Source organism: Mauremys reevesii, linkage group 2 (assembly GCF_016161935.1).
Source record: "Mauremys reevesii isolate NIE-2019 linkage group 2, ASM1616193v1, whole genome shotgun sequence".
NCBI lineage: Eukaryota > Metazoa > Chordata > Testudines > Geoemydidae > Mauremys > Mauremys reevesii.
The window spans coordinates 212,813,243-212,829,100 of record NC_052624.1 but is presented as its reverse complement, the minus strand read 5'-3'; the positions used below and the strand labels follow the sequence as shown (position 1 = coordinate 212,829,100).

General features: G+C 40.1%; 1 protein-coding gene across 8 annotated transcripts in view; it reads left to right on the top strand.

Annotated features, from left to right (window-relative positions):
- TRAPPC8 (trafficking protein particle complex subunit 8) overlaps positions 1-15,858 on the top strand; it is a 106,804-nt gene that overhangs the window by 46,311 nt on the left and 44,635 nt on the right. For all 8 annotated transcript variants that reach the window (XM_039524648.1, XM_039524646.1, XM_039524645.1 and 5 more), the window contains 3 exons: positions 1,657-1,788; positions 6,827-7,051; positions 13,404-13,512. In XM_039524648.1, the coding sequence (XP_039380582.1) occupies positions 1,657-1,788; positions 6,827-7,051; positions 13,404-13,512 (466 nt within the window). The remainder of the gene's footprint in view (positions 1-1,656; positions 1,789-6,826; positions 7,052-13,403; positions 13,513-15,858) is intronic.

Genomic DNA, 15,858 nt, shown 5'->3' with positions numbered 1-15,858 from the left:
AGCTCACTTGGATGGGAATGGTAAGTGTTAGAAATTTCTGCCTGAGTAGCTGAAGGCTTTGGGAGTGTTGAAATAAACATGTTTTGTCAATCCTTTGTATATCACTCTGTTTCAGTATTTTCTAGGTCACTGATAAAGTAACAGGCTGTATATAAGGTAGAATTACCCATGCTAGTGGATTTGTGTAGTTTTGAAGAGGGTCTCTAAAGCATAGCTGTACTCACCCTGAAATAACTTTTGTAAACATGAGGCTCAGATGAAGAGAACAATTTTAGTATTTCTTAATAAAACAGTTTTTCATGTGTATAATTTAAATCTATTTAACAGTTGTAACATCTATAACAAATATAGGGATAAAAATAACTCCGTTATATCTATATAAGGAAGGCTTCTCAACTTCCTTATTTATTATAGGTAGCATTCTTTGGCCGTTGATCCAGTTCCATTTTGATTCCTTCTGTAAGTATTTGTGATGGGGCCACATCCACTGTTGTATACAGTTATTCCTTGGCTCTGGAAGCAAGGACAGTACTAATAAAAAGAGATCTGCTTGCTGTTTTGGATTACAGTAAATTTTTATTTTACTTCGAGTGGGATTCAGGAATTAGGTCTGCCAGTGGTTCTCTTGAAGAATACAGGGAGTCCTCGAACTTACGACACAATTTGTTCCTCAGAATTGCGTTGTAAGTCAAAACTGCTTTTCCCATAGGAATTGATGGTATGAAGGGGGAATTGGTTCCTGAACCAAGGCTTGATGCGCTATTTTCACCACAATAGTCCAGATTTTTGTACTAAATGAATTATAGATGACTAATGTTGCAACATCAGTGTATTTACTGTACACAGTATTTTGTAAACAGCATTCAAATAAACATGTAAACTCTCATATGCTACTCAGAATGCCAGCAACACATCCTCAGGAAGCCGGGGAGAAGGGCACACATGCTGCGCCTCAGCCTATTACTGTTCAAGCTTTCTGATTGGTTCCCAGCCCCGGGCTCAGCCAATCAAAAACAAGTAGCAACCAAACCCAGCAACAAGCTACCCTGTTGCCTCGAAGCCAATCAGAAGCAACCCCTTCCAGCTCCATATCATTATAATGCAACCAGGAAGTGATTTCAAGTGAACTTTATGCAAATCAAGCATGTGGTGAAACGGGGAATCAATTGAAAAGTGTCGTAATTGGCGTCCGATGTAAGTGGCGTCCGACGCAAGTCCGAGGACACTCTGTATTTGATTATGTCATAAGATTGAGAAAACCAATAGGTTAAAATATTCATGGCTCCACCTTGTACACTCCTGTTCTGCAAGTAAAATACAGAAAACAATGATCAGGTATACTATTTTTTTCATAATGGGCTTTCTTCAAAACTGTGTGCGCCCGCATAGCTGTGTAGGACAGGGAACCTGATCACATTGTAAATGCTTGCAGGAGGGATCAAAATGCAGCTGGATCAACAGACTGGAATATGTTGCCTATGATAAGTCTTCCACTGAGCAGTAATGTGATTTTTATTTTTGTACTGTTTAAAAGTCGTCTTCAGCTGAGCCTTATCTCTTAAGAGTTTGTATTAGTGAGTATAGCTACACTTTGTTATTAGTGGTTTCATTTGTATATTTCAAATTTGAGATTAATGATTTTTTCCCCTTAAATAGGATTCTGATCTTCGCAGTGCACTTCTGTTGGAGCAGGCTGCACATTGCTTTATAAACATGAAAAGTCCTATGGTTAGAAAGTTTGCCTTTCATATGATATTGGCTGGCCATAGGTATAGCAAAGCAGGACAGGTAAGTGTATTTCATATTCTGAAAAAATATGGACTGTAGGTTGTATTTAATCTGAACTGTGTTAAAAACAGCAAATTCCATGTCATGCTTTTGGGTAAAGATAACTTGTGACTTTGTAGTCCACTGTGGATATTATTCTGTATCAGAAAAATCATATAATATTGATTACATTGCCCTCGGCCTGTGCTGCTTCCCGCAGCCCCCATTGGCCTGGAGCGGCGAACTGCAGCAAGTGGGAGCCGCGATCGGCCAAACCTGTGGACACGGCAGGTAAACAAACTGTCCCAGACTGCCAGGAGCTTTCCCTGAACAAGTGGCAGCCCGATTTTGAGAAGCACTGGCCTATATGACCGTTTTTGGATGACCTTAATGAAACCCACAGCTTTTCTATTTCTCTAATCAGTGTGACTCCAGCTTGCTTGGGCTTTGCATTTTCTAGGATCTGACTCTTCAATTGAGGTTTGCTGCTCCACACCTAATGGCAGATAGGCCCTCCAGCTGCACAGTATACCAACTACTACAGTACTAAACGGACAACAGCATGGCTTGTTAGGATTCCTCCATACACCAGTACAATTTCCCCTCCCTAAATATATTAAAAGATCAGTCCCATTATTTCAGTCCAAACTATCATAGTTAAAATGTCAGGTAAATGGGGTTATTAGTGTCATTTTTGCATGACTTTATGCAATCATACTTGTTATGTGCAATATTATCTATAGTTCTTAGTTTTTAGTGCACCAGCTCGAAGTTTACTTTAAATCAACATTTTAAAGATGCCAACTTGAAAAATCACATTTGTTTGAGGATAGCTATAACTGAAAGCCAATGGAAAAATACTCCCCCCCCCCCCCATACTTTATTCACTTTATGTACTTAACACTGTATAAACAGTGTGCATTTTGGTTGCTGTTCAGTTGCTCTTTCAGCAATTTAGGTGGAGGTGCTCTTGAGCCCCCTCTTGTACTCTCTCTAGCAGGGGAAAAAAACCTTTATAAACTTCAATAGGTGAGTAGAAAAACCCCTTCTTAAAAATAATCAGTTCCAGGGCAAACTATTTAAAGATGTGCTATCAAACTTGATTTATTTTAAACTGATTAGTATTACAAGGTTAAGTTGACCTTGTCTCTTGAACAGATTTTGGAATAAGCTTAAAATATTGGTTGATTCGCTCTGTACAATAGCGTCATCCTCTTTTGGGACTTCTGTTATGGAAAGGTAGGGTTCAGTTTGTGACTAGGACTTCATAGGAGCCCCTCCAGCAGAGGTTGTTATCTAAAGAGCTGCTAATTCTCTAAATTGGTAGAGCTGCTGGAAGGCCATTGGTGGTCTTTCTGTGGGGATTGTGTTCACCTTTTTATTGCTAGGGATCAGTTCCCACAGTTCTACTGGAAGAAGGTGGTAAAATTTGGGAGTCAATCTAGCTCAGCACATAGTTGTTTAGTTTTTTCCAAAGGGTGTATAGTGGCTGTATTTTTCTGTTGGTCTGTAGATGGAGCTGCAGGTCTAAATTTGTGCTCTGACATGTATTGGTATTTCAAGATTTTTACATTTTATATATTCAAGTATGTATGCTTAACCTAACTTTATTTGCAGTGTAATGGAAACCAGCCCAGCCTGAAACCATTTATTTTTGGCTGATTGCTGTATGTGCTATCAGAGCTAATGAAACTGCATCATTTGGACTTCCATGTCATTTACAATAGCCAGCAAAATGTACTTATTGTAATCAACTTTACAAGAAGTTGTGTCAGATGCTTGGACTGCAAATAAAAGCCCAAAATAATCAGAACTCCATATCTGTTTTGCAAATTGAATAAAACTGTCATTTCTCTAAGATCAGAATTTATACAAAATAGTGAAGGACAACTAAACCAATAAAATTTGGAGTGACCGTTTCATTAGTGTTGTAGTGGCTCCAGTGACATTGACATTGAATTTTGCAGTAGCTTTATTTCTGCTCTTACTGGTATAAATCTGAAGTCACTCCACTGAACTGAAAGCAAGTGTGGGATAAGAGTCAGCCCCTAGTGTTAATGGTAGTGTCATGTTTTGTAGTGACCTCCCCAGGAACTCTGAGCCTAATGGAAGTATCACAGCTTTCATGTCTGTAAAGTAAAACATTAAAAAACTTTTTAATTTTTAAATCCCATTTGTGGTACTGGCCTGTTAGGTGTAAAGCAGGGTGTTATAATGTGTTGATGCAGCCAAGAAATGGCCACAAATTGATAATCACTACTTTAAAGACGTGTTCATGATTTAAGATCATTAGAGACATTGATCAGTTGTTTTTTGTTATCTACTCTGAATCTTAATTGGCAGTTGAATCAGTCCTAAAGAATAGGTCCATAGTATGTGGGATTTCCTGACTTTGATGTGGGATCATGCCGAAGCTGGAAGTCTGCTGTATGGTGACAGAAATTAATGGCTTACAATACTAATAATTTTTCCAGTTTTTTCATTGTCCCTTTTTAGTTAACATAAGATATCCCAGAATTATGCCCTGGGGAGAATTTCAGAAAGGTTGGTTAGCTTATTGGAGTGCTGAATTCCACCAATAGTCTTGTTAGTTAAGGGTGTTACAATTTAGTTTACCTCAGTTTATATTTTAGCTTTGTAGTTCATCTTTAAGGCTCATATTCTCTCTTTTACATCCCCGTGTATCTAGGCATGTATTTTAGGGCACTTGAAAAATTTTCTTGCATACAGAAGCTTGAGAGACCTGGGTTGAATTCCTGCTTTGGCATAGACTTCCTTTGTGACTGTGGGCAAGTTACTGGGAACTGGTCTACATCAGGGGAGGATCGATCTAAGTTAAGCAACTTCAGCTACGTGAATAACATAACGGAAGTCGATGTACTTAGATTGACTTACCGTGGTGTCTTCACTGCAGTGAGTCGACTGCTGCTGCTCCCCCATCGACTCTGCCTGTGCCTCTCACTGAGCTGGAATACGGGAGTCGACAGGAGAGTGCTCAGGGTCGATTTATTGCGTCTAGACTAGACACAATAAATTGATCCCTGCTGGATCGATCCCTGCCCGCCGAGCCGGTGGGTAGTGTAGACGTACCCTAGAAAATAGTAATACTGGTGTAGCTAAGTCTGTTAGAGATATGAAAAAAATTACACAGCTGGCAAAAGCTGTAGTGTAGATGCCATTATACCAGCAAAAAAGTCCTTTGGTCATTCTATCTTATTTGGTTTGGTATATAAGCTGCGTCTCCACTAGGGGGGTTGCCAATATAGCTTTAACAGGTGTATATCTATACTGTTTAAGTGCAGACAAGGCCTTAGGCCCTCTGAGCCTCATTTCCCACCTGTAAAATGGAGATAATACGTCACAGGGTATTGAGAGGATAAATACATTAGTTGTGAGGCACTTAGCGTCATAAAAGAGAAGAGAGACATTTGACCTTTAGGCATATGTATACTCCTGGAGTATATGTTTCAGTATTTTAGCACTTCCGAGTGCATGCATGCTTCAAGATAGTAGCCATTACTGGATATTTTAAAATTTATTGCATTAGAGTTTAGATGTAATAGTGAGTACTGCTGTGCTAATTTAGATGGAAAAGGCCAGAGGCGTTACTATAAACCAGTCATTGTTAAGTGAGTTACTATAAACCAGAACATTGTTAAGTGAATTCCAGGGTTTGGTACACAGAGACTTCAGTCTGCTTTAATACCGTGGCAAAAACATAATTAAAAATCTTTTAAACATTTTATTAAAGATCTAGTAAGGAAGGAGAATCAGTTCAAGCATTTGAAATGTAAAGTATTAAATAAGGCTTTCATTTTAACAGCATCCCTTGTTCTCTTTCCTTTTCACTGGACAGGGTTTTTAAAGGAAAACACCCCCTTGTTTGACAGTCTCTTAGATGCTACTAAAGGTGGCAATAACTGTCCTTTGGGGGAGCGGGGGGAGAAGTTAATTGAGATGAGCTGCTGTGTTGAAGTCCTTTAATCCCAGGAGGTTTTGGGGATTTAGCTGGGCTGGTGAAGTCATCTGGCTCTCTGGTCTGGTCTAGTCAGGACACTTCTCAGGATCAGGGGTGGCTCTAGGATTTCCGCTGCCCCAAGCACGGCGGCACGCTGCAGGGGGCGCTCTGGCGGTCGCCGGTCCCGCGGCTCCCGCAGACGTGCCTGCGGAGGGTCCGGTGGTCCCGCAGCTCCGGTGGACCTCCTGCAGGCATGCCTGTGGATGCTCCACCGGAGCCGCGGGACCAGCGGACCGTCCGCAGGCATGCCTGCGGGAGGTCCACCAGAGCTGCCTGCCGCCCTCCCGCGGGACGCCGCCCCAAGCGCGCGCTTGGCATGCTGGGGTCTGGAGCCGGCCCTGCTCAGGATCAGAATGATGGAAGTCTGGGGTCCCAGGAATTAGTGGGGATGGCAGCCATCATAGCGATGTTGCTATAGTAGCCTCCATCTGTTCTCCTCTGATCTTTTTGTTCTTTCGAGAATTCTTCTCTCCTTCCCCGCCCCCCCCAATCATCTTTTTTGGGGGGAGCGATGGGTGGAATACCCCATCCCCTCAATTTTTTTCCGATAATTAGGCTTGATATCCAACACACCAATTTTAGTTTTTTAACTTTTGGCTCTACGTCATCTGTCTAACAAACATAATTTCAGCAGTCCTTGGATTATACCAATATGGCCTTTTTGGTTTAGACTAATCCAGTTTCTCTGTCTGGTTTTCTTGCATCTTTTCCCATTCACATTTGTTATTATACATTATTGTGACATGTTATGAATTTACACTCACTTTTTACAGTTTGTAGGCTCAGTTGTCACAACAGTACTGTTGTTATAGCAACAATCTTTCCATTCACCTCTGGGTTAATGCTGACTGGATAGTGTGTTGTACCCCCTTGCTTGCATTGCTCTCCCACCCTCAATAACAATTAAAAAAAAATGTTGAACTAAAATCTTCATTGATGTAAATGATTTCTCTATTTGACTCTGTTTGCTAACGTTAAAATTGAATTGGTTCAATCACACAGTAATATTTGAGGAACAGTTTCAATTTCATTTTCTTGCAGAAGAAACATGCCCTGCGTTGCTATTGTCAAGCCATGCAAGTTTACAAAGGGAAAGGTTGGTCTCTTGCAGAGGATCATATTAACTTCACAATTGGTCGTCAGTCTTTTACACTTCGTCAGCTTGATAATGCTGTGTCTGCCTTCCGGCATATTTTGATCAATGACAGCAAACAACCTGCTGCTCAACAAGGGACCTTCCTCAGAGAATACCTTTATGTTTACAAGGTAAGATGTAAATTTTTTTATTCTTAAAGATTAGCTTAAAATTCTGTTAACTAATAATCATTTTACATAAAAACAGAATTCATTGACTTAGCACTTAGAATATCTTTTCAATTCTAATGTAGTTCTTCAGTTTCCAAGCTGAATTTTACTACGTATTTGAATAATTAAAATACTATATTTCTTTTCACTGCACCGATCTTATGCCTATTATAGCAGGGGTTCTAAACTTTTTTTGTTCTGAGGTTCTCCCCCTCCCCCCCCCCCCCACATGCAACAAAAACTCCACGGCCCACCTGTGCCACAACTACTGCTTTTCTGCATACTTAAAAGCCAGGGCCGGCGTTGGGGGATAGCAAGCAGGCAGTTGCCTGGGGCCCCATGCCACAGAGGCCCCCACAAAGCTACATTGCTCAGGCTTCGACTGTGTCAGCCAGGTCAACATGAGAAATGGAAATATTGGCTTCTGCAGCTAACTCAGTCGTCCTCCCCTTCATTTTCCTTTTTGTTTGTAATCTGGAAAAGAAAAACAAGCTTTCCTGCTTTTCCAGCTCCCAAACGATTTCTCAATTTGAAATGAATTAGTCCAAAGAAAGAAAATATTCTTTCTACACCAGCAGAAGAAGCTACTGCTGTTAAAAGTGAGATTATCACTTCAACAGTCTCTGATCCAAGTACTTAAATTACTTCCACCAGTTCACTGGTGTGACTTTCTTTAAAACATCATTAGCAAACACATATTTCTTGAATGCTTCACCCTTAGCTCTGAAGTTCATTATCGTTGGCATTATGGAGGTATGGTTGCTGAATGTCCATATCCTCACCAACTCCTCTTATTCAGCAGTTAAGGTTTGACCCTGGTAACGAGTATTGAGAATATTTGCAAGAAAATGAGCTGGAGATAGTGCTTGCCCTGTTCGTTTTTTAATGCTTGTAATTTAACTCTGTCATTGCATATTTCTCTTTTTAAGATCTCTCTCAGTTCCTTCCAAATTTCAACAGCATCAGCAATAAAACAGCTATTTCCCTTTATTTTGTTCAAAGCTACAGAAATAGGCTTCCGGGTACTCCGCATGTGTTCAACATTTCTCTTAAGCCCAATGTTGAGAACATTGCCATCTATTTTTTTCACTATTTTGTTCACACACCGTCATCAGATTAGTTCTTGATATAGTGCTCAAAACAGTCGGCTACTGAGTTCCATCGCACATCTTGTGGGAGAGTTAGCTTGGTTCCTCCCACTTTTTTCAGAGCAGCTGCTGCAAAGTGGTTGTTATGGAAGTATTTTGCAATTTCAACAAGATTATTTCTTTATTTCTGGAACACTGAAGTCTTTGGCTAGGAGGGGCATCAAATGTGCACTGCAACCGTATTTTATTCGCTTGGGACTCTCTTCTAAATTTCTTCTCATCTTGGATACATCTTCAGCATTGTCTGTGACCAAGCTGCATACTAGACATTTGAATTTTTTTTCCACAGTTTGTTATAGATTTTACTGCTGCTACTTCTAAGCATTCTGTGGTGTGTGCATTTCCTGATGTATCAGTTGTTTAAGGAAAGCATTCCCTTCTTTTGTTGTTACACAAGCACATACAACTGGATCATTGTGGAGAAGACTCAGGGTAACAATTTTACCCTCTAGACCTTTTGCACACTGCTCAATTTCTTTCATACACTTTATCCAGCAATTTGCCTGCGACATCTGCTCTGTTGGATGGACTGTATCCTGGTCTTAATGACTGAACCATGTTAATAAAGTGTGGGTTCTCAGTCATACAGAAAAGAAAGTTTGTTGCATAAACAAACTGGGCAATTTTTTCATCAATTACCTCTTTTTGTACTCTGCTAGTTCTTATCACAAACTTATCTATGGTTGTTTCTGGATGATAGAGATTTTTTTTCTTTTTGCTGCAGGTGATGTACTGTGGCTATGTGACATACATGATATGACTGAAACACTATCATTGACTGATAACTCTGAAACTATAGAAAATGATGGTGATCTTGAAGTCTTCAGAATCCTGTATGTTGAGGATGGATTCTCCTAAACAAAAGTCAATGCAGTTATTTAATTATTATTACCATACTGCTCATTTACTATTACTCATTGCATTCACTGACACTCAGTACTACTTTAAAGGTGAAATTGTAAAAGGAAGATCTGGCTATTTCAATTATTTATTTATTTATTTTTATCACAACCGCATTTAAAATGATAGTACCATAGAGGAACAACTATATTTTTGCCTCAAACATGAGAATTCAAGAATAGTCGAGAAGGAAGACAAGCAGTCCTTAAGAAAGAAGTATGAAATAAGAGTTTACCAACCTGAAGATCCTGCATGTTCAGACACGTTCCTTTCATCATCTTCAACACAGCTTCCTCCTGAGAAGGAACATTTCTCATGAAGTTGTTTTATTCGGGCAACCAGGCCTTGCATTTCTTTGTTACACTGTTTGCCTTTTGCACGCATGCCTGTCTTATCCACAGATAAAGCAACTTCATTAAAATATTCCCAAACTGGGTCTCTTTATGGCCTGCTGCCATTATAGGTTTTCCCTTCTAGTGAGAGAATGGTATGGAAGATCTCAAATCAATGAAGGCTACACTCAGAAAGACCTCAAGACTTCTGGAATATGCTGGTCAAACAGTTTCACTTTTGTTTCTGTTGCCTGTCCCTCCCTTCTCACATTTGTCTCCAGACTTCTTCTCCTTGTCCAGATCTATTCCGCCCCCAACAATCTTCTATTTATTGAACTTTTTGAAACTTTGCACTTTTAGAGAGATGTAAGGGACCAACTCTGTGTACACAAATTTACAGAGGGACAATAGGGTTGAGGTCTGTTATTTCTGATCTCAATATTTATTTTTAAAAACATTTTTGCTGTTAACAAGCCTGTTATCTCTGGAGACACAAATCCTCAGTTTGAGAACTGCAAAAGTAAGCATCTCTGATGGTTGCTTCTAGACTGAGCACTGAGTCCCATTAATCTAAGTAATCTATACAGAAGCCCCAGGAACCCCATAAGATTGGGTCCCTAATCCATGAACTTATTGGAACTCATTTACAAAACTTTTCTTAAACATTACATGAATTTATTGTCTCATACTGTAGAATTTATAATCCCCATTCCATGATGAGATATCTTTGAGCTATAAAGTATCTTAATTAAAACTATCTTTAGGTTTTTTCCTCAAAAAGCATTTTATCAAAAAATCTGAATTTTTTTATTTTGCTTTTTTAAATCATTTATTTTTATCCACCTTGGTAACCATTAAAGTTAATTGGCAACCTTACTTAACTCTTATTCCATCAAATTTTAAAAAAGTACCTGACAAGTTATAAAAGTATTACCAATGTGTACCCTTGGGTATTTCAAACATCTGTCAGAGAGGGTAGCGAAGAGAATTCATGGCAGTGAATAGGTTTTTATCTGCAAATCTACTTAGCATTGTTCACTTCTAATTCACGGCAATATGTTTAAAAGAATGCTCCTACTGCAGAAAATCACCATGGATTAAATTAATGTATGCGGAAACAAACCCTCCTTCCCCAGTGCCGCCCCACTGAAACAGTGGTATTGAACCTTGGTAATATGTTATAGCGGGCCCCTAAGGTAGTATAATTAAGGTAAAAGAAAAATGTCTTTTTACTAGAAGTAGAATAAGATCTCCCCCTCACTTTGTAATCAATTGCCTAGTTGAATGAATGAGGTTTGAATGAGGAAGGCATGGAAGACAGGCACCTCCAGACAGCTGCAACCCTTGGAGAGGGGATGGGAGCCAGACCAGATCAGTAGAAAAGGTCAGCCACTGATTTGCTGCTCGCCTCCTCAGCTCCCCCCTCACCTGCCGCTTGCCTACCTCACCCCCCTGCGGGCCGCACAGTGAGTCCACGCGGGCTGCATGGGGCCCCCGGGCCGCATGTTGTGCAGGCCTGCTTTAGGGGAATCCAGACTCGAATTTCCAGCCAGCAATGGGTTAAAGTAATTCTAAGATGATGTATTGAATCTACTTGATAGCAGGGTGTACCTGACTCTGAAACATAGTACACCATATACTCCTGGGGGAATTCTGTGCTATTGCGCATGTGCAGAATTCATGTCTGGCCACAGAATTTTTTTCCCACTCAAAATACATTCTGCCCCAAGAAGTGCTGCAGTTCCACCTTTTGCCCACCAGAGGACACTGTAGCGCCAGAAGAGCCTGCAGCCAGCAGCATTCATGCTGCTGGCTGTTCTGGCACGACAGCGGCCTTTGGTCCGCAAAAGGCGGAACTGCAGCACTTCCCATTAACCTAAGTAATCTAGGAGTCCCATTAACCTAAGTAATCCCTGCCCCTGCAGAATGTATTTTCTTTGGGGAAAAATAATATTGTGCACAATTGCCTAGAATTCCCCCAGGAGCAGAAGTTCATCACAGCACCCTGCTTGCAAAGACAGGGTAGAATGGACAGAGTGGGACACACCGGCCTGCTAGTGGCGGGGGGTGGGGTGGGTACAAACTCCAGTTCAGAATGGCTAGTGAGGGGGATATGTTGGGGTGTGGGCTCAGGAGCTAGAGGGGGTGACAGCATTAAGCCAGGAGCTGAATGGGAGTAGTGCTGCAGGGCCACATGGGGGCAGGGATACATGGGGGGTTGGGGCAGATATGCCTGACTGAATGGGAGAGGCTTGGGGTCAGCCAGGGTCTGCATGGGGGAGGCTCCCCAAATCCCTAACAATCCCTCCTACTCTCCCCCCAAACCCTCCACCCTGTTCTATACTTCTCCTACACATACCCAACAACCACAAAGTTCACTCAAGGCTCCTTCGTTACCCTTGACTCCCCCAAGCCTTTGCACTGCTTCTGACAAGTGCAGGAAATACGTTTCAGTATTATAGTTTAAATGAATTACTCAAAGTTCTGTATTAATATGCCTTGTAAGAAATAAACAAACATTCTCCAAAAAATTACCAGAATCTTTTTTTGTGTCTGTATTGTTACAGACATACTTGCTGAAAGGTATTTTGAAATAAATTACCAAAATATTTGAAACTGGCATGATTATATTGGGTTATTTTAACAAATAAAATATGCAGAATTTTCAAATATTGTGCGTAGAATTTTAAATTTTTTGGTGCCGAATTCCCCCAGGAGTAACCATAGAACGAATGCACAGTGCACACAGTACCACTTTCTGCACACAAATTAAATGTCAACTTGAAAAGCTTATTTAAAAATAACATATCAAATAGTTAACAAATTGCATATGTAGACATTAGTATTAGAAATGAACACTTTATACCATAAATATTTTAAAAATAGTATCTTCTTTACCCAGAATCCTGAATTAATGAATTCTTTGTAACCATTGACCTAAAATCCTCCAAAAAAGCACAGAGGAGAGAAGCTGATGTCCACATGTTTTGCTTATAATTGCTTTTGAATTTCCAGCTATATTATTGCAGTAAGCTTACAAATATTAAGTTAATATATGAAAGCTTTGCAGATTCAAAATCATTAATATACCTGGAGACTTAATTAGGAATGGTTCCACCTTAACCTGGATTTTAGAAATATATCATACATACATACATGGTTCTGTTTTTCCAAAACATCTCTGCACTATAGCAACCTATTTTGAAGGAGCCTTCTTAGAGGGCTGTTAGATATTTACTCTTGTCCCTATTACCTGTGTAGAGAAGATTAAATTCAGTGACCTGGATCTTGGTGTCTTTGCGTATGATTAGGATTTAGTAGTTTGTATGCGACAACAAACTTTTCTTTGTTTAGTAGGAAAGATTAATTTGAGAGAGTCTCTTAATTTAAAATATAAAAAAGGAGGGAAAGTACAATAGATTCTTTATTTTAATTAGCAATAATTGGGTATGTGAGCTTACATCTCACAAATAGAGTACAGTATAAAGATGGGTATCATTAAAGTTACTCAGTAATATAGAACCAATGTACTTTGTTACTAAATATTGAAACAAAGGACAGAACTTTACAACTTAATGTGTTCATTGGAAGCCTGTTGACAAAGTTAAGATTAAAGTGGTGAATTAAAATGCTGATTCTTTTATTTACAAATCTTTTCATACATTCCCCACTCTTAAAATAGGGAGCTATGTCCACTCCTTTCATTTCACTGTTTAATTTTTGAGTTTTGAAAACTATTTTGGCAGTTTAAAGTTTGTGCAAAGAAATGGATAAAGCATAGCATAGATGCAGTAGATCTAAATTTTTGCTTTTTGTCAATGTGTAGCAACTGAACTTGTAAGTTGGTCTCCAGTTTTTGAACACTGATTGTAAAAAGCATATTTATGTAGGGACAATGCATTTAAGAGAAAAAATCCCCTCTTCTCATTCCAGAATGTAACTCAGCTGTCACCCGATGGCCCTTTACCACAGCTTCCTTTACCATATATTAACAATTCTGCAACACGAGTATTCTTTGGACATGATCGACGACCAGCAGAAGGTTAGTGAATTTTCAGTGATAGTTTGATACAGCTGTTTTATGATGGACCAAGAGAGATATGAATAAGGTAACCTACAAGAAACTTCAGTGTTTCTTCAGCCTAATCAGCCTTTTTCTTTTCCATTCTTTGTCATCTCAGCTTTATATATCTCATAAGTTAGTTTCGTAGGTCAAATGTATTTCTCTTGTTGCTGATTACTAAATTATATTAAATTTTCCTCAAAATCAGGGGAGAATCTTGGGTTTGAAATGCTTTCACCCCCTAAGTTAAGACCTTATCCTTGAGGTACAATCAGTACCCATTTCTAGGGCCTTACCAAATTTACAGTCCGTTTTGATCAATTTCATGGTTAGGCGGTTTTAAAATTGGTTAATTTTACATTTTCAGGTGTTCATATCTGAAATTTCATGGGGAGCCCAACCCAAAAGGTACCCAGAAGTGGGTCTGATCTTCCCCCAGCTGCCATGCAAGGGAAGGACAAGTCCTGTCTCACCTCAGCCCAGCAGGGACTCTCAGCTAGGAGCTCCCTGGCTGGGGCGCTTCCAGTAGCTGGGGGATATCAGACCCATCTCCCCAAGTCTCCTCCAGCTGCAGGAATCTCCAGTGCTGGGCAGGGAGCTACCTGCAGCAGGGAGAGGCACTCGGAGGTGGGTGTGATCTCTCTCATAACCCCAGGGCTGTGCAAGGGAAGGACAAGTCCTATCCCTTCCCAGCCCAGCAGGGACTTGCAGCTAGGAGCCCCCCCTTAGCTGGGGCACTGCCAGCAGCCAATGGGAGATCAGATTTCATGGGGAAAGGCTTATTTTATGGTTTGAGACACATTTTTCACAGCTGTGGAATTGGAAGGGCCCTACCAATTACCCTCTATTTTGATTGTTTCTAGTAGCTTGGGAGTAGCTACTGGGTATTCCAATGTGAGTCCATACAAACATCATGAAATGGGTCCTTAAATAATTACACCTTATGGAAACTTGAACATATGTTTTTTAAAAGGATATTTAGAAATAAAATAAGTTTTGTTACTAATACTTAATCATCTGCTCCTTATTCTCCAGTATGCCACAACTATTTCCAAACCAAATAGTTATGTCAGGAGCAGAAGGTTCTGTTGTCATCAGAAGCAGAATTGGCAGCTGGGGAATTTGAATTTGTATTTGAGATTTGTATTTCTTTGAGGGCCTTTGTACATTCTGACTCCTGTCTTCAGCTATTCAGTATTATGTATTAATGTAAAGGGGTAACTAGAGTTATTTCTAAAATGTGTCAAGGAATTCATAAAGGGTAGGTGCACCTTTTTTTTTTAAATGGAATGCAAATAAATCAGTATACATTAATAGGATGCCTGAAGCATATTTCTCCAGTTCTGTATCCATAATCCTTAAGATATTGGTCCTCTTAGCTCTGATCGCTCAGTCTGTGGGTTCCCTCCTGGGTCCCTTTAAAGTTCTATCTTAGGATCCCCCTTTGCCATCTTATATTCATAGAGCACTTAGATCCTTAACCTTACTGATGAATGTGGGCACAGCAGACAGTTACAGGTGATTGTAAGAAATTCCAGAAGGGGTAACCTGCTAAATTAGTTTGTTGGTGTACTCTCGGTCTCCCCAGCTGATGACTTCAAGCTTCTGATTGGCTGGAGTGATGCACCTAGAGTTCATGGGAACTAAAAATTCCCACTGTTTCTTAGACCTCCAGTCAAATCAACCCAGTTAAGTGGCTCTTTTCAGTGACACCAACAAAAGAGATCTCTGGCTGACCCCTTGTATCGTCCTTTTTAATTTCCAAAAGGGCAGGCTGATCTTTCAATGTCCCTCTGAGGCAGTCTGAACACTTCTACATCTGTCTAGTGCCAGGCTTGTTAGTCTCAGCCAGTGAAATGCTGATCCACCATGATCTGTAATCTTCCGTTCACTGACAGTATGGAACAGTTGACCAATGTGGGGAGGCTCTTGAGTGTGCGAGAGAACTTTCAAAGGAGCTGGACTTGGACTGTACAGGGCTGTCATTCAGTAGGCAAGAACAGCTATGGATCTAGAAGTTTCAGAAATAATTTGACTTTGCTTTTCTTCAATAAGTTCTGCACATACAATCATACATACAAAAGAAGTCCTGGGCTGGATTTTTTTATACATATTGCATATAAAACCTGGCTCTTCTGGGAAGGATTTTCAAAAGTGTCTGAATGACAGTGCAAGTCCCACTGAAACAGTAGCCTTTAACTAGTTGAGCACGTCTACATGCCTTGTCTATACTAGACTTTTAAAACACATTAGCCACGTGTTAACTAACAGTGGTAACATCACACTTTAAATCATAATCTAGACACGGTCAACAGGCCCGTGCAG